At 46.0% G+C, this 21307-nt stretch overlaps 1 protein-coding gene across 1 annotated transcript; it reads right to left on the minus strand.

Moving 5' to 3' along the window:
- Positions 1-303: 303 nt before the first annotated feature.
- Positions 304-19998, minus strand: LOC308127991 (S-arrestin-like). Its single transcript, XM_080493658.1, has 15 exons — positions 19948-19998; positions 14454-14506; positions 14176-14236; positions 12387-12431; positions 11921-12120; positions 9940-9999; positions 9749-9816; positions 8848-8983; positions 8621-8705; positions 8387-8459; positions 4589-4726; positions 1204-1281; positions 1050-1064; positions 836-907; positions 304-494 (listed from the first exon to the last, which is right to left on the minus strand). The coding sequence occupies exons 2-15, from the start codon at positions 14499-14501 to the stop codon at positions 401-403; spliced, it is 1173 nt and encodes a 390-aa protein (XP_080349784.1). The 5' UTR covers positions 14502-14506; positions 19948-19998; the 3' UTR covers positions 304-400.
- Positions 19999-21307: the final 1309 nt, after the last annotated feature.

Below are 21307 nucleotides of genomic sequence, written 5' to 3' on the forward strand. Positions count from 1 at the left end.
AGTGAGTGAGTGAGTGAGTGAGTGAGTGAGTGAGTGAGTGAGTGAGTGAGTGAGTGGGTGGGTGGATGGATGAGTGAGTGAGTCAAAACACTTTTTCAGTTTGATATTTTTATTTCTCTGATTCAGAATCAAGTTTCACTAAAACACCTAAAGAAGCTTCACATGAGACAGTTTGTCCTCCATCCAGGTGGACAGGAGGAGGAGAGGAGGAGAGAGGGAGGACATGAGGAAGAGAGGAGGGGGAGGACAGGAAGAAAAGGACAGGAAAATAGGAGGAGGACAAGGACAGGAGGAGGAGGACAGTTGGAAGAGGGGAGGAGGACAGATCAGAGGACAGATCAGAGGACAGACTGTTTGTCCAGCAGGGGACATGGGAGACTGACGGGGATGTTTTTGCAGCTCAGGCCTCGGTGGGGGATTCGTCATCGTCCCCATAGACCACGCCCTTCAGGTAGGACCGCTTAAAGTCCTCAAACACCACGTCCCCCACCTCACTGAGGACAGTGTACAGGTGAGACAGGTGAGACATGGGACAGGTGATACAGGGGACAGGTGAGACAGAGGACAGGTGACGGATGAGACAGGGGATATTGATTGCTTTGCTACGTCAATATGAGAAAAACACCTAGAACCTACAACCAAGAAACTCACCTGTCCAACTCTGAAGACACACACACACACACACACACACACACACACACACACACACACACACACACACACACACACACACACACACACACACACACACACACACACACACACACACACACACACACACAGGTTGAAAACTGAAAGTCAACGTCACTAAAATAGATGCAAAGTGATGTTGAACAGATGCAAACTGGTTTTACCTGCTTCAGGTTTAGGATGCATGAGCCTGAAGGGAAGCTCCAGAGACACGTCACTGCAACACACACACACACACACACACACACACACACACACACACACACACACACACACACACACACACACACACACACACACACACACAGGTGAGAGAGTGTTTGTTGTGAAGACCTGAGCTCTGATGTGTGGGGACATACCTCGATCCCACTGTCCTGGAATTGGACACCAGCAGAGAAAAAACAAAACGAGTCAACATTCTGGTTCTGAAGTTCTGAAAGGCGTGACCAGAGTCACGTGACCAGAGTCACGTGACCAGAGTCACGTGACCTCCCTGTTCACAGCTGGACTCACCCAGAGGCCACCATCCTCAGAACCATCCTGTAGGAAACCAGGATCCCCTGGACCTCCTTCAGAACCTCCTGTTTCACTCTGGAGACACAGAGACACTGTTTTAACAACCAGGGACACTGAACAACCAGAGACACTAGCTAAACAACCAGAGACACTGGGACAACCAGGTACACTGAACAACCAGAGACACTGAACAACCAGGTACACTGAACAACCAGAGACACTGAACAACTAGAGACACTGAACAACCAGGGACACTGAACAACCAGGTACACTGAACAACCAGAGACACTGAACAACTAGAGACACTGAACAACCAGGGACACTGAACAACCAGGTACACTGAACAACCAGAGACACTGAACAACCAGAGACACTGAACAACCAGAGACACTATCTAAACAACCAGAGACACTGGGACAACCAGGTACACTGAACAACCAGGGACACTGAACAACCAGAGACACTATCTAAACAACCAGAGAAACTGAACAACCAGGGACACTGAACAACCAGGTACACTGAACAACCAGAGACACTGAACAACTAGAGACACTGAACAACCAGGGACACTGAACAACCAGAGACACTGAACAACCAGGGACACTGAACAACCAGGGACACTGAACAACCAGAGTCACTGAACAACCAGAGAAACTGAACAACCAGGGACACTGAACAACCAGGGACACTGAACAACCAGAGACACTATCTAAACAACCAGAGACACTGGGACAACCAGGTACACTGAACAACTAGGGACACTGAACAACCAGGGACACTGAACAACCAGAGACACTGAACAACCAGGGACACTGAACAACCAGGGACACTGAACAACCAGAGACACTGAACAACCAGAGACACTGAACAACCAGGGACACTGAACAACCAGGGACACTGAACAACCAGAGACACTAGCTAAACAACCAGAGACACTGGGACAACCAGGTACACTGAACAACCAGGGACACTGAACAACCAGGGACACTGAACAACCAGAGACACTGAACAACCAGAGACACTGAACAACCAGGGACACTGAACAACCAGAGACACTAGCTAAACAACCAGAGACACTGGGACAACCAGGTACACTGAACAACCAGGGACACTGAACAACCAGGGACACTGAACAACCAGAGACACTGAACAACCAGAGACACTGAACAACCAGGGACACTGAACAACCAGAGACACTGAACAACCAGAGAAACTGAACAACCAGAGACACTGAACAACCAGGGACACTGAACAACCAGAGACACTGAACAACCAGAGAAACTGAACAACCAGGGACACTGAACAACCAGGGACACTGAACAACCAGAGAAACTGAACAACCAGGGACACTGAACAACCAGAGAAACTGAACAACCAGGGACACTGAACAACCAGGGACACTGTATTTCCGTTGTAGCGGTTTCCGGAGAGGACGCTGGCGCTGACTGTTTGCTGCTTCTCTACCTGCGATATTCAAGTTCTGATCGTGATTTTCAGATTTGATGTCTTTTACGTTCCTGTGGTACCGAGGAACCGACCTGCTGCAGTCGACGTTCAGCAACAACTGTCTCACCTGGAAAAGATTCTCTGGATCCCACCTGGATGGGCAGCGGTCCTCCCCTCCCCCACTCTTCCAGTACTCGGGGCCAATGCTGTCTGGTGTGCAGTGTCCCACCGTGGTCAGCATGGCTTTCAGCTCCACTCCTCCACTCCTCCACTCCTCCACTCCTCCACTCCTCCACTCCTCCACTCCTCCACTCCTCCACTCCTCCACTCCTCCACCCTGCAGCCAGTCCAGGACTCTTCTGCTCCATCATCACCTCGCTCCCTTCACAGAGGCTCCGGTCGGAATTTCATCCTCAACGGTAAGCCGGGCTGCTCTGCTACAAACATGTCCTCACTATGGACCAGTCCCGGCGTCAAGAGGGGTGTGAGGGGGCGCCGCTGTCCCGCCCCCTCAGTCAAAACGTAGTATTCTATTGTCTTATATATATTGTTTACCAGGTCTACGCCCTTGGTGTTTCCGACCACAAGATCATGTCAATGGAGCTGCCCTTCCCCTCCCCCACACCGATCTGAAGCAGCAGATTCACTTCAGAAATCTGAGAAACATCAACATGGATGCCTTGACACTTGATCTTCATCATGTCTCCTCCGGCTCTGGAGGCTTGATGAAGTTCAACTTCCTGCAGCTGAACTCCTCCTCCTCATTGTTACACCACATCAGGTCCGCTCCTCCACCATCACCAGCATCGCCTTCTCTGACCTCCACACATCCGTCACCAACCTGGGAGTTCAAATGGACTCAGCTTACCTGTGACATCCACATCTAACTGCTCTGTAAGACCTGGTTCTACCACCTCAGGAACATCTAACTGCTCTGTAAGACCTGGTTCTACCACCTCAGGAACATCTAACTGCTCTGGAGACACAGAGACACTGTCTGAACAACCAGAGACACTGTCTGAACAACCAGGGACACTAAACAACCAGAGACACTGTCTGAACAGCCAGAAACACTGAACAACCAGAGACATTGTCTGAACAACCAGAGACACTGTCTGAACAACCAGAAACACTGGACAACCAGAGACACTGTTTGAACTACCAGAGATCCTAAACAACCAGTTACACTGAACAACCAGAGACACTATCTGAACAACCAGGGACACTGTCTAAACAACCAGGGACACTGTCTAAACAACCAGAGACACTGAACAACCAGAGACAATGTATGAACAGCCGGAGACACTGTCTGAACAACCAGAGACACTGTCTGAACAGCCAGAAACACTGAACAACCAGAGACACTAAACAACCAGAGACACTGTCTGAACAGCCAGAAACACTGAACAACCAGAGACACTGTCTGAACAACCAGAGACACTGTCTGAACAACCAGAGACACTGTCTGAACAGCCAGAAACACTGAACAACCAGAGACACTGTCTGAACAACCAGAGACACTATCTGAACAACCAGGGATACTGTCTAAACAACCAGAGACACTGTCTAAACAACCAGGGACACTGAACAACCAGAGACACTGAACAACCAGAGCCATTGTCTGAACAACCAGAGACACTGTCTGAACCACCAGGGACACTGAACAACCAGAGACACTGAACAACCAGGGACACTGAACAACCAGACACTGAACATCCAGTGAAAGAACTCAAATGACTCAAAGCCAGTTTTGTATTTTAGATTCTTCAATCTAACCCTAACCCTTTGTTGACACACAGAACTTGTCAAGGTTCAGTGTGTGTGTGTGTGTGTGTGTGTGTGTGTGTGTGTGTGTGTGTGTGTGTGTGTGTGTGTGTGTGTGTGTGTGTGTGTGTGTGTGTGTGTGTGTGTGTGTGTGTGTGTGTGTGTGTCTCACATGCTGGACGAGGCCAGGTGTGTGTCTTCATATTTAAGGCGTCCGTTCAGTGCGAGTCCTCTGCGTTCCTTGTTGTGAGTCAACAGAGGATAAAGTGTGTAGATCTTCTTCAGGCTGGTTCCAGAGGGAACAGAGTCACTGCAACAAACAAACAAACAAACACACACACACACACACACACACACACACACACACACACACACACACACACACACACACACACACACACACACACACACACACACACACACACACACACACGTTGAGTCGTGTTGTTAAGTTGTTGAGTCGTGTTGTTTAGTTGTTGTGTTGTTGAGTCGTGTTGTTTAGTTGTTGAGTCATGTTGTTTAGTTGTTGTGTCGTGTTGTTTAGTTGTTGTGTTGTCATGTTGTTTAGTTGTTGTGTCTTGTTATTTAGTTGTTGTGTTGTCATGTTGTTTAGTTGTTGTGTCGTGTTATTTAGTTGTTGTGTTGTCATGTTGTTTAGTTGTTGTGTTGTCGTGTTGTTTAGTTGTTGTGTCGTGTTGTTTAGTTGTTGTGTTGTCATGTTGTTTAGTTGTTGTGTTGTTGAGTCGTGTTGTTAAGTTGTTGAGTCGTGTTGTTTAGTTGTTGAGTCGTGTTGTTTAGTTGTGTTGCCGTGTTGTTTAGTTGTGTTGTCGTGTTGTTTAGTTGTTGTGTTGTTGAGTCGTGTTGTTGAGTTGTTGTGTTGTCGTGTTGTTTGGTTGTTGTGTCGTGTTGTTTGGTTGTTGTGTCGTGTTGTTTAGTTGTTGTGTTGTCATGTTGTTTAGTTGTTGTGTTGTCGTGTTGTTTAGTTCTTGTGTCGTGTTGTTTAGTTGTTGTGTTGTCATGTTGTTTAGTTGTGTTGTCGTGTTGTTTAGTTGTTGTGTCGTGTTGTTTAGTTGTTGTGTTGTCATGTTGTTTAGTTGTTGTGTCATGTTGTTTAGTTGTTGTCTTGTCGTGTTGTTTAGTTGTTGTGTTGTTGAGTTGTGTTGTTAAGATTTTGAGTCGTGTTGTTTAGTTGTGTTGTCGTGTTGTTTAGTTGTTGTGTTGTCGTGTTGTTTAGTTGTTGTGTTGTCATGTTGTTTAGTTGTGTTGTCGTGTTGTTTAGTTGTTGTGTTGTCATGTTGTTTAGTTGTGTTGTCGTGTTGTTTAGTTGTTGTGTTGTCGTGTTGTTTAGTTGTTGTGTTGGCGTGTTGTTTAGTTGTTGTGTTGTCATGTTGTTTAGTTGTGTTGTCGTGTTGTTTAGTTGTTGTGTTGTCGTGTTGTTTAGTTGTTGTGTTGGCGTGTTGTTTAGTTGTTGTGTTGTCATGTTGTTTAGTTGTGTTGTCGTGTTGTTTAGTTGTGTTGTCATGTTGTTTAGTTGTGTTGTCGTGTTGTTTAGTTGTTGTGTTGTCATGTTGTTTAGTTGTGTTGTCGTGTTGTTTAGTTGTGTTGTCGTGTTGTTTAGTTGTTGTGTTGTCATGTTGTTTAGTTGTGTTGTCATGTTGTTTAGTTGTTGTGTTGTCATGTTGTTTAGTTGTGTTGTCATGTTGTTTAGTTGTGTTGTCGTGTTGTTTAGTTGTGTTGTCGTGTTGTTTAGTTGTTGTGTTGTCATGTTGTTTAGTTGTGTTGTCATGTTGTTTAGTTGTCTTGTCGTGTTGTTTAGTTGTGTTGTCGTGTTGTTTAGTTGTGTTGTCGTGTTGTTTAGTTGTGTTGTCGTGTTGTTTAGTTGTTGTGTTGTCATGTTGTTTAGTTGTGTTGTCATGTTGTTTAGTTGTGTTGTCGTGTTGTTTAGTTGTGTTGTCGTGTTGTTTAGTTGTGTTGTCGTGTTGTTTAGTTGTTGTGTTGTCATGTTGTTTAGTTGTCTTGTCGTGTTGTTTAGTTGTGTTGTCGTGTTGTATCGTTGTTGTGTTGTTGAGTCGTGTTAAGTTGTTGAGTCGTGTTAAGTTGTTGAGTCGTGTTGTTTAGTTGTTGAGTCGGGCTGTTGTATCTTTGCTGAGGCCTGTACTGCGAAACTGGATTTTCTCTAATGGAGGTAACTTCAGGATTAACTCTGGTTTTTGTACTATGACTGTCGCTCACTTCTCACCAGGATAAATCACCTGGTAACTTAATCTGAATGTGTGACCTGCTCCAGAGCAGGTTATGTTCTGGATAAGAGGCCAGAACATAACCTGATCCAGAGCAGGTTATGTTCTGGATAAGAGGCCAGAACATAACCTGATCCAGAGCAGGTTATGTTCTGGATAAGAGGCCAGAACATAACTTGATCCAGAGCAGGTTATGTTCTGGATAAGAGGCCAGAACATAACCTGATCCAGAGCAGGTTATGTTCTGGATAAGAGGCCAGAGCTCGACAGGTTCTGCTGGAATAAAGTGAAACTGACCTGCTTGGTAATAATGGTGATCAGGATCGTGTACATCTGGATCAGTTAACCAGGAACCAGAGATCCTGGATGTGTTGATCAGGGTTCCTAGTACAGGCCTCAGGTTGGTAGTACAGGCCTCAGGTTCATAGTACAGGCCTCAGGTTGGTAGTACAGGCCTCAGGTTCATAGTACAGGCCTCAGGTTGGTAGTACAGGCCTCAGGTTCCTAGTACAGGGCTCTGGTTCATAGTACAGGCCTCAGGTTCCTAGTACAGGCCTCAGGTTCATAGTACAGGCCTCAGGTTCCTAGTACAGGCCTCAGATTGGTAGTACAGGCCTTGAGGTTCCTAGTACAGGCCTCAGGTTCATAGTACAGGCCTCAGGTTCATAGTACAGGCCTCAGGTTGGTAGTACAGGCCTCAGGTTGGTAGTACAGGCCTCAGGTTGGTAGTACAGGCCTCAGGTTCATAGTACAGGCCTCAGGTTGGTAGTACAGGCCTCAGGTTCATAGTACAGGTCTCAGGTTGGTAGTACAGGCCTCAGGTTCATAGTACAGGCCTCAGGTTTGTAGTACAGGCCTCAGGTTGGTAGTACAGGCCTTGAGGTTCCTAGTACAGGCCTCAGGTTCATAGTACAGGCCTCAGGTTTGTAGTACAGGCCTCAGGTTGGTAGTACAGGCCTTGAGGTTCCTAGTACAGGCCTCAGGTTCATAGTACAGGCCTCAGGTTCATAGTACAGACCTCAGATTGGTAGTACAGTCCTCAGGTTGGTAGTACAGGCCTCAGGTTCATAGTACAGGCCTCAGGTTCCTAGTACAGGCCTCAGATTGGTAGTACAGGCCTTGAGGTTCCTAGTACAGGCCTCAGGTTGATAGTACAGGCCTTGAGGTTCCTAGTACAGGCCTCAGGTTGATAGTACAGGCCTCAGGTTCATAGTACAGGCCTCAGGTTCCTAGTACAGGCCTTGAGGTTCCTAGTACAGGCCTTGAGGTTCCTAGTACAAGCCTCAGGTTGATAGTACAGGCCTCAGGTTGATAGTACAGGCCTTGAGGTTCCTAGTACAAGCCTCAGGTTGATAGTACAGGCCTTGAGGTTCCTAGTACAGGCCTTGAGGCTCCTAGTACAAGCCTCAGGTTGATAGTACAGGCCTCAGGTTCATAGTACAGGCCTCAGGTTCCTAGTACAGGCCTCAGGTTCCTAGTACAGGCCTTGAGGTTCCTAGTACAGGCCTCAGGTTCCTAGTACAAGCCTCAGGTTGATAGTACAGGCCTCAGGTTCATAGTACAGGCCTCAGGTTCCTAGTACAGGCCTCAGGTTGATAGTACAGGGCTCAGGTTCATAGTACAGGCCTCAGGTTCCTAGTACAGGCCTCTGGTTCCTAGTACAGGCCTCAGGTTGATAGTACAGGCCTCAGGTTGATAGTACAGGCCTCAGGTAACAGACACACACTCACCTGCTCTCCTCTTTGGCCACAGATTTAACATATTTGTCGTTTGAGTAAAGAACAACGTTGGTGACCTGCTCCACTGAAACAACAACACAAACAACACGTCAGCAACATGAAGACATGGAGACAGACAGGAAACAGACAGGAGGACACCAGACATGGAGACAGACATTGAGAGAGACAGGAGACTGACAGCAAACAGACATGGAGACAGACAGGAGGACAGACAAGTCTCGTCACCTGACACACTAATGTCTTTGATGTTCCTGCTGGACGAGTTGTTGATTTCAACATTGACGTTGACGGGTTCCCCGTGATAGAACGTCTGTATGGACAGAGAGAGAGAGAGAGAGAGAGAGAGAGAGAGAGAGAGAGAGAGAGAGAGAGAGAGAGAGAGAGAGAGGTGAGGACAGAGCGACAGAGAGCGAGCGACAGAGAGATAGATAGAGAGAGATAGGCTGTCTCACCTCCTTGGACAAGCTTATTTTGACGTGCAGTGGTTTGTCCGACATCAGGAACTCGAAGGTGGTCTCAGCCACCGGGACCACCTGGCTGTCCTCTGGACTGAACTGCACCTTCCTGATGCTGAGACGGACACTGCTCCTGGAGGTCAGGGGTGAGAGGACAAGGGTTAGAGGACGGGGGTCAGTTGTCAGGAGTCAGAGGACAGGGTCAGAGGTAAGGGATATCAGGACGGGGGTCAGAGGACAGGGTCAGAGGTCAGGGGTCAGAGGACAGGGTCAGAGGTAAGGGATAACAGGACGGGGGTCAGAGGACAGGGTCAGAGGTAAGGGATAAAATGACGGGGTCAGAGGTCAGGGGTCAGAGGACAGGGTCAGAGGTCAGAGGTCAGGGGTCAGGGGTCAGAGGTCAGAGGTAAGGGATAACAGGACGGGGGTCAGAGGACAGGGTCAGAGGTCAGGGGTCAGGGGTCAGAGGTCAGGGGTCAGAGGTAAGGGATAACAGGACGGGGGTCAGAGGACAGGGTCAGAGGTAAGGGATAACAGGACGGGGGTCAGAGGACAGGGTCAGAGGTAAGGGATAAAATGACGGGGTCAGAGGTCAGGGGTCAAAGGACAGGGTCAGAGGTCAGCGGTCAGAGGACAGGGTCAGAGGTCAGAGGACAGGGTCAGAGGTAAGGGATAAAATGACGGGGTCAGAGGTCGGGGGTCAGAGGTCAGGGGTCAGAGGACAGGGTCAGAGGTAAGAGATAAAAGGACGGGGTCGGGGGTCAGAGGACGGTGGTCAGAGGTCGGGGATAAGAGGTAAGGTATAAAAGGACGGGGGTCAGCAGACTGGGGGCCAGAGGACAGGGGTCAGAGATCAGAAGACAGGGGTCAGAGGACAGGTCTTCCTCCTCTCACTCACTGTTTGTTCATCTTCTCATCCTGAACATCTCCACAGAAAGCTTTGACTTCAAACTCCACCGAACATTTCTGTCAACAGAGACACCAAGTGAGACAGGTCGAGAGAGAGAGACAGGTCGAGAGAGAGAGACAGGTCGAGAGAGAGGGACAGGTAGAGAGAGAGGGACAGGTAGAGAGACAGCCAGGTCCTACCTTCCCCTCATCAGACGGTCCTGGCTGCAGAGCCACTGAACACGGCAGGTTGTCTGGAAACTGAAACACAAACTGGAACATTAACTGGACCTGACCGGGCCTGTGGTTACCATATATGGTTATTAGGAGGTGTGGTTACCATATATGGTTATTAGGAGGTGTTGTTACCATATATGGTTATTAGGTGGTGTGGTTACCATATATGGTTATTAGGAGGTGTGGTTACCATATATGGTTATTAGGAGGTGTGGTTACCATATATGGTTATTAGGTGGTGTGGTTACCATATATGGTTAATAGGTGGTGTTGTTACCATATATGGTTATTAGGAGGTGTGGTTACCATATATGGTTATTAGGTGGTGTGGTTACCATATATGGTTAATAGGTGGTGTTGTTACCATATATGGTTATTAGGAGGTGTTGTTACCATATATGGTTAATAGGTGGTGTTGTTACCATATATGGTTATTAGGAGGTGTGGTTACCATATATGGTTATTAGGTGGTGTGGTTACCATATATGGTTAATAGGTGGTGTTGTTACCATATATGGTTATTAGGAGGTGTTGTTACCATATATGGTTATTAGGTGGTGTTGTTACCATATATGATTATTAGGTGGTGTTGTTACCATATATGGTTAATAGGACGTTGTTACCATATATGGTTAATAGGTGGTGTTGTTACCATATATGGTTAATAGGAGGTTGTTACCATATATGGTTAATAGGTGGTGTTGTTACCATATATGGTTAATAGGAGGTTGTTACCATATATGGTTATTAGGTGGTGTTGTTACCATATATGATTATTAGGTGGTGTTGTTACCATATATGGTTAATAGGACGTTGTTACCATATATGGTTAATAGGTGGTGTTGTTACCATATATGGTTAATAGGAGGTTGTTACCATATATGGTTAATAGGTGGTGTTGTTACCATATATGGTTAATAGGAGGTTGTTACCATATATGGTTATTAGGTGGTGTTGTTACCATATATGATTATTAGGTGGTGTTGTTACCATATATGGTTAATAGGACGTTGTTACCATATATGGTTAATAGGTGGTGTTGTTACCATATATGGTTAATAGGACGTTGTTACCATATATGGTTATTAGGTGGTGTTTTTACCATATATGATTATTGGGAGGTGTTACCATATATGGTTATTAGGATGTGTTGTTACCATATATGGTTAATAGGAGGTTGTTACCATATATGGTTAATAGGACGTTGTTACCATATATGGTTATTAGGTGGTGTTGTTACCATATATGGTTAATAGGAGGTTGTTACCATATATGGTTATTAGGATGTGTTGTTACCATATATGGTTAATAGGAGGTTGTTACCATATATGGTTAATAGGACGTTGTTACCATATATGGTTATTAGGTGGTGTTGTTACCATATATGATTATTAGGAGGTGTTGTTACCATATATGGTTATTAGGTGGTGTTGTTACCATATATGGTTAATAGGAGGTTGTTACCATATATGGTTATTAGGATGTTGTTACCATATATGGTTAATAGGATGTTGTTACCATATATGGTTATTAGGATGTTGTTACCATATATGGTTATTAGGTGGTGTTGTTACCATATATGGTTAATAGGATGTTGTTACCATATATGGTTATTAGGATGTTGTTACCATATATGGTTATTAAGTGGTGTTGTTACCATATATGGTTATTAGGAGGTGTTGTAACCATATATGGTTATTAGGAGGTGTTGTTACCATGTATGATTATTAGGAGGTGTTGTTACCATATATGGTTAATAGGAGGTGTTGTTACCATATATGGTTAATAGGTGGTGTTGTTACCATATAAATAACCAAGATGGAATCCAACCAGGATCCAACCAGGATCCAGGAAGTGAACTGCCCGAGGGTCTGTGTAGGACTCTGACCTGACTGGCCAGACAGAACAGGCCCTCACCCCTCACCTGGTCCTGGTCCAGACTCACCTCAAAGAAGAAGGGGTAGGCGTGGTCTCCTAGCTTGCGCAGCAGCTGGCGCTGGACCCGGGTGTGGGTCAGTTGGTCCTTGTCCTGGAGCTCCGGGTAGACCTGCCGGGTCACCATGAACAGGTCTCTCCTGAGGGCCACGCCCATCACTTCCTGGTCCGGTCGGCCGTACAGGAAGGAGCAGGTCAGCATGACGAATACTGCAACACACACACACACACACACACACACACACACACACACACACACACACACACACACACACACACACACACACACACACACACACACACACACACACACGTGTCAACCAACCAACGTCCTGGTCCCGATGGCCCTGACTCTAAATCAAGGACAAGACCAGGACCTCCAGTCCACCAGCACCAGGACCTCTGTTCCTGTAAAAATGTTTTTCATGGAACCTGGAAATAAAGAGGATCTGGACCTGAACATGGTTCTGGTTTACCTTTCCTTCCTTTGAGCTGGACCGGGTCGATGACGACAACACCGTCTGGAAACACAACAACACAACAGTCAACACAACAACACTACAGCCAACACAACAACACTACAGTCAACACAACAACACAACAGTCAACACAACAACACTACAGCAAATACAACAACACTACAGTCAACACAACAACACTACAGCAAATACAACAACACTACAGCCAACACAACAACACTACAGTCAACACAACAGACAACACAACCCTCTACACAACACAACAGTCAACACAACAACACTACAGCAAATACAACAACACTACAGTCAACACAACAGACAACACAACCCTCTACACAACACAACACAACAGTCAACACAACAACACAACAGTCAACACAACAACACTACAGCAAATACAACAACACTACAGTCAACACAACAACACTACAGCCAACACAACAACACTACAGTCAACACAACAACACAGCAGTCAACACAACAACACAACAGTCAACACAACAACACTACAGCAAATACAACAACACTACAGTCAACACAACAACACTACAGCCAATACAACAACACTACAGTCAACACAACAACACTACAGCCAACACAACAACACTACAGCCAACACAACAACACTACAGTCAACACAACAACACAGCAGTCAACACAACAACACTACAGCAAATACAACAACACTACAGCCAACACAACAACACTACAGTCAACACAACAACACTACAGTCAACACAACAGACAACACAACCCTCTACACAACACAACAGTCAACACAACAACACTACAGCAAATACAACAACACTACAGTCAACACAACAGACAACACAACCCTCTACACAACACAACACAACAGTCAACACAACAACACAACAGTCAACACAACAACACTACAGCAAATACAACAACACTACAGTCAACACAACAACACTACAGCCAACACAACAACACTACAGTCAACACAACAACACAGCAGTCAACACAACAACACAACAGTCAACACAACAACACTACAGCAAATACAACAACACTACAGTCAACACAACAACACTACAGCCAACACAACAACACTACAGTCAACACAACAACACAGCAGTCAACACAACAACACAACAGTCAACACAACAACACTACAGCAAATACAACAACACTACAGTCAACACAACAACACTACAGCCAACACAACAACACTACAGTCAACACAACAACACTACAGCAAATACAACAACACTACAGTCAACACAACAACACTACAGCCAACACAACAACACTACAGCCAACACAACAACACAGCAGTCAACACAACAACACTACAGTCAACACAACAACACAGCAGTCAACACAACAACACAGCAGTCAACACAACAACACAGCAGTCAACACAACAACACTACAGCAACACAACAACACTACAGTCAACACAACAGTCAACACTACAGCAACACAACAACAAAACAGTCAACAAAACAACACTACAGTCAACACAACAGTCAACACTACAGCAACACAACAACAAAACAGTCAACACAACAACACTACAGCAACACAACAACACTACAGTCAACACAACAGTCAACACTACAGCAACACAACAACAAAACAGTCAACACAACAACACTACAGTCAACACAACAGTCAACACTACAGCAACACAACAACAAAACAGTCAACAAAACAACACAATAGATCCTACAGTGACTAGTTCTGTGATGATGGATTCTATGTTTACGATTCTACGTGGAGGGACTCCAGGGACCAGGTCTGAGGATCCAGTTTGACTCACCGACTGGATCCACAAAGTCACAGTGATCCACAAAGTCTCTCCGGGCCATGTAGACCCCCACCTGCAGAGACCGCCGGTCAGAGAGAGAGAGAGAGAGAGAGAGTCAGTGTGTGTGTGTGTGTGTGTGTGTGTGTGTGTGTGTGTGTGTGTGTGTGTGTGTGTGTGTGTGTGTGTGTGTGTGTGTGTGTGTGCGTGTGTGTGTGTGTGTGTGTGTGTGTGTGTGTGTGTGTGTGTGTGTGTGTGTGTGTGTGTGTGTGCGTGAGTGCGCGCATGCTCACCGACTTGTCACGTGACAACTTCTTGAACACGACGTGTTTTGGACTCATAATGACTGGAATAAAGAAGAAACCATTAATGCTTCACCTGGTAACCACATCACTTCCTGTTTCACCTGGTAACCACATCACTTCCTGTTTCAGCTGGTAACCACATCACTTCCTGTTTCACTTCCTGTTTCACCTGGTAACCACATCACTTCCTGTTTCACTTCCTGTTTCACCTGGTAACCACACCACTTCCTGTTTCACCTGTTTACCACATGTCTTCCTGTTTCACTTCCTGTTTCACCTGGTAACCACATCACTTCCTGTTTCACTTCCTGTTTCACCTGGTAACCACATCACTTCCTGTTTCACCTGGTAACCACATCACTTCCTGTTTCACTTCCTGTTTCACCTGGTAACAACATCACTTCCTGTTTCACTTCCTGTTTCACCTGGTAACTACATCACTTCCTGTTTCACCTGTTTACCACATGTCTTCCTGTTTCACTTCCTGTTTCACCTGGTAACCACATCACTTCCTGTTTCACCTGTTTACCACATGTCTTCCTGTTTCACTTCCTGTTTCACCTGGTAACCACATCACTTCCTGTTTCACTTCCTGTTTCACCTGGTAACCACATCACTTCCTGTTTCACTTCCTGTTTCAGCTGGTAACCACATCACTTCCTGTTTCACCTGTTTACCACATGTCTTCCTGTTTCACTTCCTGTTTCACCTGGTAACCACATCACTTCCTGTTTCACTTCCTGTTTCACCTGGTAACCACATCACTTCCTGTTTCACTTCATGTTTCACCTGGTAACCACATCACTTCCTGTTTCACTTCCTGTTTCACCTGGTAACCACATCACTTCCTGTTTCACTTCATGTTTCACCTGGTAACCACATCACTTCCTGTTTCACCTGGTAACCACATCACTTAATGTTTCACCTGGTAACCACATCACTTCCTGTTTCACCTGGTAACCACATCACTTCCTGTTTCACTTCCTGCTTCACCTGGTAACCACATCACTCCCTGTTTCACTCCCTGTTTCACCTGGTAACCACATCACTTCCTGTTTCACTCCCTGTTTCACCTGGTAACCACATCACTTCCTGTTTCACTCCCTGTTTCACCTGGTAACCACATCACTTCCTGTTTCACTTCCTGTTTCAGCTGGTAACCACATCACTTCCTGTTTCACCTGGTAACTTTTTTTTTTTTTAATTATACAAGAAACAGGCAGTACTTTCAAACATTAAATGTAAAAGCCATGAAGTATTGAGATATTTTAAAGATGTACCGGCTGTAGATGATTAACAACTGAGTTCTACAGGTTCTACAAGATCGTACGAGTTTTGTTACACAGAGTACTTTCGGAGCGTATCTCCGCCGGGAATCTTTCCCACTGGATGAAACGAGGAATTATCACTTTAATTCCAACCAGTTCAACCAAAGAAAGATCTGTAACAAGTAGAGCAGCGCAGAGCAGCCGCTCTACTTGGCAATGGTTCTATGTGTTTTCTGAACGTTTCCATCGCGGCCCAGAGGACGAGTGTCCGTCAGACTGAGTTGGGAGATGTTGGATTATCAGGACTCTGGTCTTGGTCACATAGAAAACTCTCTAGAACAGCCATCCTGGGCTTTGGGAGGATTTCTGTGCAGTCATCCAAATCTTTTATAACAATATAGATAGTAGTATGTGTTCACCCAGGTATTACTCCGAGATATGTGGTGCAGCGTGGTATTCCTCAAGGACGTCCAATTTCACCTCAATCCTTTATTTGACCTCCTCTTTGTCTCCGTCCATTCTGAAGAACCCACAGTTCAGAGAATGACTGTTCCTGACTGACAATTCCGAACCAGTCCATGTGCAGGTGACTCAGCATTATCAGTGTGATTGTTAATGCTCCTGACTCACTTTCTCTGTCTTCCAAGGCTTCAGGTCACAGAGTCACATTCTGCCCTTTCATACAAGCGTTCATCTGGTACCGTGGGAAAGAAGTCCAATCTTTGGGTGTGTTTATTTCCTAATGCTCCCAGAAGAGTGACGTTCATATTTCTAATCGGTTAATGGTTGAAAGAAGCGCTGAGTCACTGGTTAACCAGGGATTTAACTATCTTTAGTAAAGCTCACCGTGTTTCAAAGATCATCTCTCCTTGTCACTCACTGTTTATTTCATCCCAGGATATTAGGAAGGCTGATTCTATAATCAGCCTTCACTTTCTCTGGAAAATCAAACTCCTGATGTGAAGCCATCACTAGTTCAATGTGATGACAGAGGTGTTAATGCTGCAGTGTGAAGCCATCACTAGTTCAATGTGATGACAGAGGTGTTAATGCTGCAGAGTGAAGCCATCACTAGTTCAATGTGATGACAGAGGTGTTAATGCTGCAGTGTGAAGCCATCACTAGTTCAATGTGATGACAGAGGTGTTAATGCTGCAGTGTGAAGCCATCACTAGTTCAATGTGATGACAGAGGTGTTAATGCTGCAGAGTGAAGCCATCACTAGTTCAATGTGATGACAGAGGTGTTAATGCTGCAGAGTGAAGCCATCACTAGTTCAATGTGATGACAGAGGTGTTAATGCTGCAGTGTGAAGCCATCACTAGTTCAATGTGATGACAGAGGTGTTAATGCTGCAGAGTGAAGCCATCACTAGTTCAATGTGATGACAGAGGTGTTAATGCTGCAGAGTGAAGCCATCACTAGTTCAATGTGATGACAGAGGTGTTAATGCTGCAGTGTGAAGCCATCACTAGTTCAATGTGATGACAGAGGTGTTAATGCTGCAGTGTGAAGCCATCACTAGTTCAATGTGATGACAGAGGTGTTAATGCTGCAGTGTGAAGCCATCACTAGTTCAATGTGATGACAGAGGTGTTAATGCTGCAGAGTGAAGCCATCACTAGTTCAATGTGATGACAGAGGTGTTAATGCTGCAGTGTGAAGCCATCACTAGTTTAATGTGATGACAGAGGTGTTAATGCTGCAGTGTGAAGCCATGGTTGCTCCTCTAGAAATCAAATCCTTCATTTAGAAAACCAGGGGACTTCCTGTTGACTCGTGACTATGAGATCACCAGAATACCATTAATCCTATGTACACTCCACAAACAAATACTGCAGTTATGGAAAATGATATTCAATCCCAGTTTTTCAGCTCAGTACATACCATAGTACCACAGAACAGTGTCCTCGGTGACAGACAGTACATACCATAGTACCACAGAACACTGTCCTCAGTGACAGACAGTACATACCATAGTACCACAGAACACTGTCCTCGGTGACAGACAGTACATACCATAGTACCACAGAACACTGTCCTCGGTGACAGACAGTACATACCATAGTACCACAGAACACTGTCCTCGGTGACAGACAGTACATACCATAGTAAAGACCAAATGTAATAGTTGAGAATTAAGGGTTGAAGAAAATAAGGTCTTTCAGATTATCTTTCACATAGAAATAGTAAATTATAAACTTTGTCTTTGTCCCCCATCACTTTAATAATAAGTCTATATCACGTCTTAAATTCAAAACTAAATCTGAAGTAGTCCTTGGAACCTTTTTGCGGGAAATATGAAGTTTAGAGTAAGGAGTAAGGAGGTTCTTTACAAAACAAGGCAAGACATTTGAAAAATAAAGATAAATGTTAATAATTACAGAATCAAAAGAGAATATGAACCTCCTCTTATCTCTTTATTTATTTTGTTGTTGTTGTTGTTGTCTCCTCCATTAGTCTCAGAACAAACCTCATTGCTTTGGCCTCAGATGGTAACGGGACATTCCTGTCCTCCAGAGTAAATCCTCAGTTTATCATCTTGGAGGATCAGAAGAGGTTTGAAGTGAGAAGCTGGACGTGTCCACTGGAAGCTGCTCCGGTGGAGGACGTGTCCACTGGAAGCTGCTCCGGTGGAGGACGTGTCCACTGGAAGCTGCTCCGGTGGAGGACGTGTCCACTGGAAGCTGCTCCGGTGGAGGACGTGTCCACTGGAAGCTGCTCCGGTGGAGGATGTGTCCACTGGAAGCTGCTCCGGTGGAGGACGTGTCCACTGGAAGCTGCTCCGGTGGAGGACGTGTCCACTGGAAGCTGCTCCGGTGGAAGACGTGTCCACTGGAAGCTGAGTTCCAGTGGACAGAAGGCTGAGGTAACAAGCAGCGTTCAGGCAAGGTGGGCTGGTCAAAGGCAGGTAGAGTAGGTAGAGTAGGTAGAGTAGGTAGAGTAGGCAGAGTAGGTAGAGTAGGTAGAGCAGGTAGAATAGGTAGAGCAGTTAGAGTAGGCAGAGTAGGTAGAGTAGGCAGAATAGGTAGAGCAGGTAGAGTAGGCAGAGTAGGCAGAGTAGGTAGAGTAGGTAGAGTAAGCAGAGTAGGCAGAGCAGGCAGAGTAGGTAGAGTAGGCAGAGTAGGTAGAGCAGGCAGAGTAGGCAGAGTAGGTAGAGTTGGCAGAGTAGGTAGAGCAGGCAGAGTAGGCAGAGTAGGTAGAGTGGGTAGAGTAGGTAGAGTAGGCAGAGTAGCCAGAGTAGGTAGAGCAGGTAGAGTAGTTAGAATAGGCAGAGTAGGCAGAGTAGGTAGAGTAGGTAGAGCAGGTAGAGTAGGTAGAATAGGCAGAGTAGGTAGAGTAGGTAGAGTAGGCAGAGTAGGCAGAGTAGGTAGAGCAGGTAGAGTAGGTAGAGCAGGTAGAGTAGGCAGAGTAGGTAGAGTAGGTAGAGTAGGTAGAGTAGGTAGAGTAGGCAGAGTAGGCAGAGTAGGTAGAATAGGTAGAGTATGTAGAGTAGGTAGAGCAGGTAGAGTAGGTAGAGTAGGCAGAGTAGGCAGAGTATGTAGAGTAGGTAGAGCAGGTAGAGTAGGTAGAGTAGGTAGAGTAGGCAGCAGGCTCTCAGTCCAGGAAATAGTGCTGGACGGTCTGGAGTGAGAGCAGGAGTCTTTATCCTGAACCAGCCTGACTGAAAGCAGCTGAGGGGATGGCTGGCTGCTAGAGTGGAGCAGAGGTGGAGCAGAGGTGGGTGTGGCTGGCTGCTAGAGTGGAGCAGAGGTGGAGCAGAGGTGGGTGTGGCTGGCTGCTAGAGTGGAGCAGAGGTGGAGCAGAGGTGGGTGTGGCTGGCTGCTAGAGTGGAGCAGAGGTGGAGCAGAGGTGGGTGTGGCTGGCTGCTAGAGTGGAGCAGAGGTGGAGCAGAGGTGGGTGTGGCTGGCTGCTAGAGTGGAGCAGAATGGCTGAATTGTGGTTGTGTAGTTGTTCTTGTTGTGTAGTTGTGAGGATTGTCTCCATGTTTCTGCCTGTTGATCATTTCCACACTAAACCATGTTGAACTTCAAAAATCTAAAACCCAGAACACACACACACACACACACACACACACACACACACACACACACACACACACACACACACACACACACACACACACACACACACACACACACACACACACACACACACACACACACACACACACACACACACACACACACACACACACACACGCACACACCTACCTGAGGCAGGAGTGATGACGACGATGCTGAAGGTGAGGAAGACGAACACTGAGAGAAGCTGAACTCGTCCTGGAGACACATTTATAATCTGAGAGTCTGAGAGTCAGCAGGGCGAGGATAAGCTGCTAATCCTGAGGCTGCTGACACACACACACACACACACACACACCCACATATATATATATATGTGTGTGTGTGTATATGTATATAATGTGAGGTCAACGCATAATAGTCTGGCCTGCTTAACAGTACTGAAGTACTTCCTAGAAACATTTAGGTAGAGTAGGCAGAGTAGGTAGAGCAGGTAGAGCAGGTAGAATAGGTAGAGTTGGCAGAGTAGGCAGAGTAGGTAGAGTAGGTAGAGTAGGTAGAGTAGGTAGAGTAGGTAGAATAGGTAGAGTAGGCAAAGTAGGTAGAGTAGGTAGAATAGGTAGAGTAGGCAGAGTAGGTAGAGCAGGTAGAGTAGGTAGAGTAGGTAGAGCAGGTAGAGCAGGTAGAGCAGGTAGAGTAGGTAGAGTAGGCAGCAGGCTCTCAGTCCAGGAAATAGTGCTGGACGGTCTGGAGTGAGAGCAGGAGTCTTTATCCTGAACCAGCCTGACTGAAAGCAGCTGAGGGGATGGCTGGCTGCTAGAGTGGAGCAGAGGTGGAGCAGAGGTGGGTGTGGCTGGCTGCTAGAGTGGAGCAGAGGTGGGTGTGGCTGGCTGCTAGAGTGGAGCAGAGGTGGAGCAGAGGTGGGTGTGGCTGGCTGCTAGAGTGCAGCAGAGGTGGAGCAGAGGTGGGTGTGGCTGGCTGCTAGAGTGGAGCAGAGGTGGTGCAGAGGTGGGTGTGGCTGGCTGCTAGAGTGGAGCAGAGGTGGTGCAGAGGTGGTGCAGAGGTGGGTGTGGGTTAGGGTTAAGTAATCAATAGTAATGTAATAACAATGATAATTGACCCTATAGTTAGTATAGTTATTATAGTTAGTATAGTTAGTATAGTTATTATAGTTAGTATAGTTAGTATAGTTAGTATAGTTATTCTGTGGTGTTTTTGGTTTTATGTGTTCTTTTGACAAACATGTTTTATTTGGTTTCACAGTGAGCTTCACAGGTTCTCCTGTGTGATTGTGTGTGATTGTGAGTGATCGTGTGTGATTGTGAGTGATTGTCAGTGATTGTGTGTGATTGTGAGTGATTGTGTGTGATTGTCAGTGATTGTGTGTGATTGTCAGTGATTGTGAGTGATTGTCAGTGATTGTGTGTGATTGTGAGTGACTGTCAGTGATCGTGTGTGATTGTGAGTGATTGTGTGTGATTGTGTGTTATTGTGTGTGATTGTGAGTGATTGTGAGTGATTGTGTGTGATTGTGAGTGATTGTGAGTGA

This window comes from Lipophrys pholis (genome assembly GCF_963383615.2).
Source record: "Lipophrys pholis genome assembly, contig: SCAFFOLD_46, whole genome shotgun sequence".
In the NCBI taxonomy this organism is placed as follows: domain Eukaryota; kingdom Metazoa; phylum Chordata; class Actinopteri; order Blenniiformes; family Blenniidae; genus Lipophrys; species Lipophrys pholis.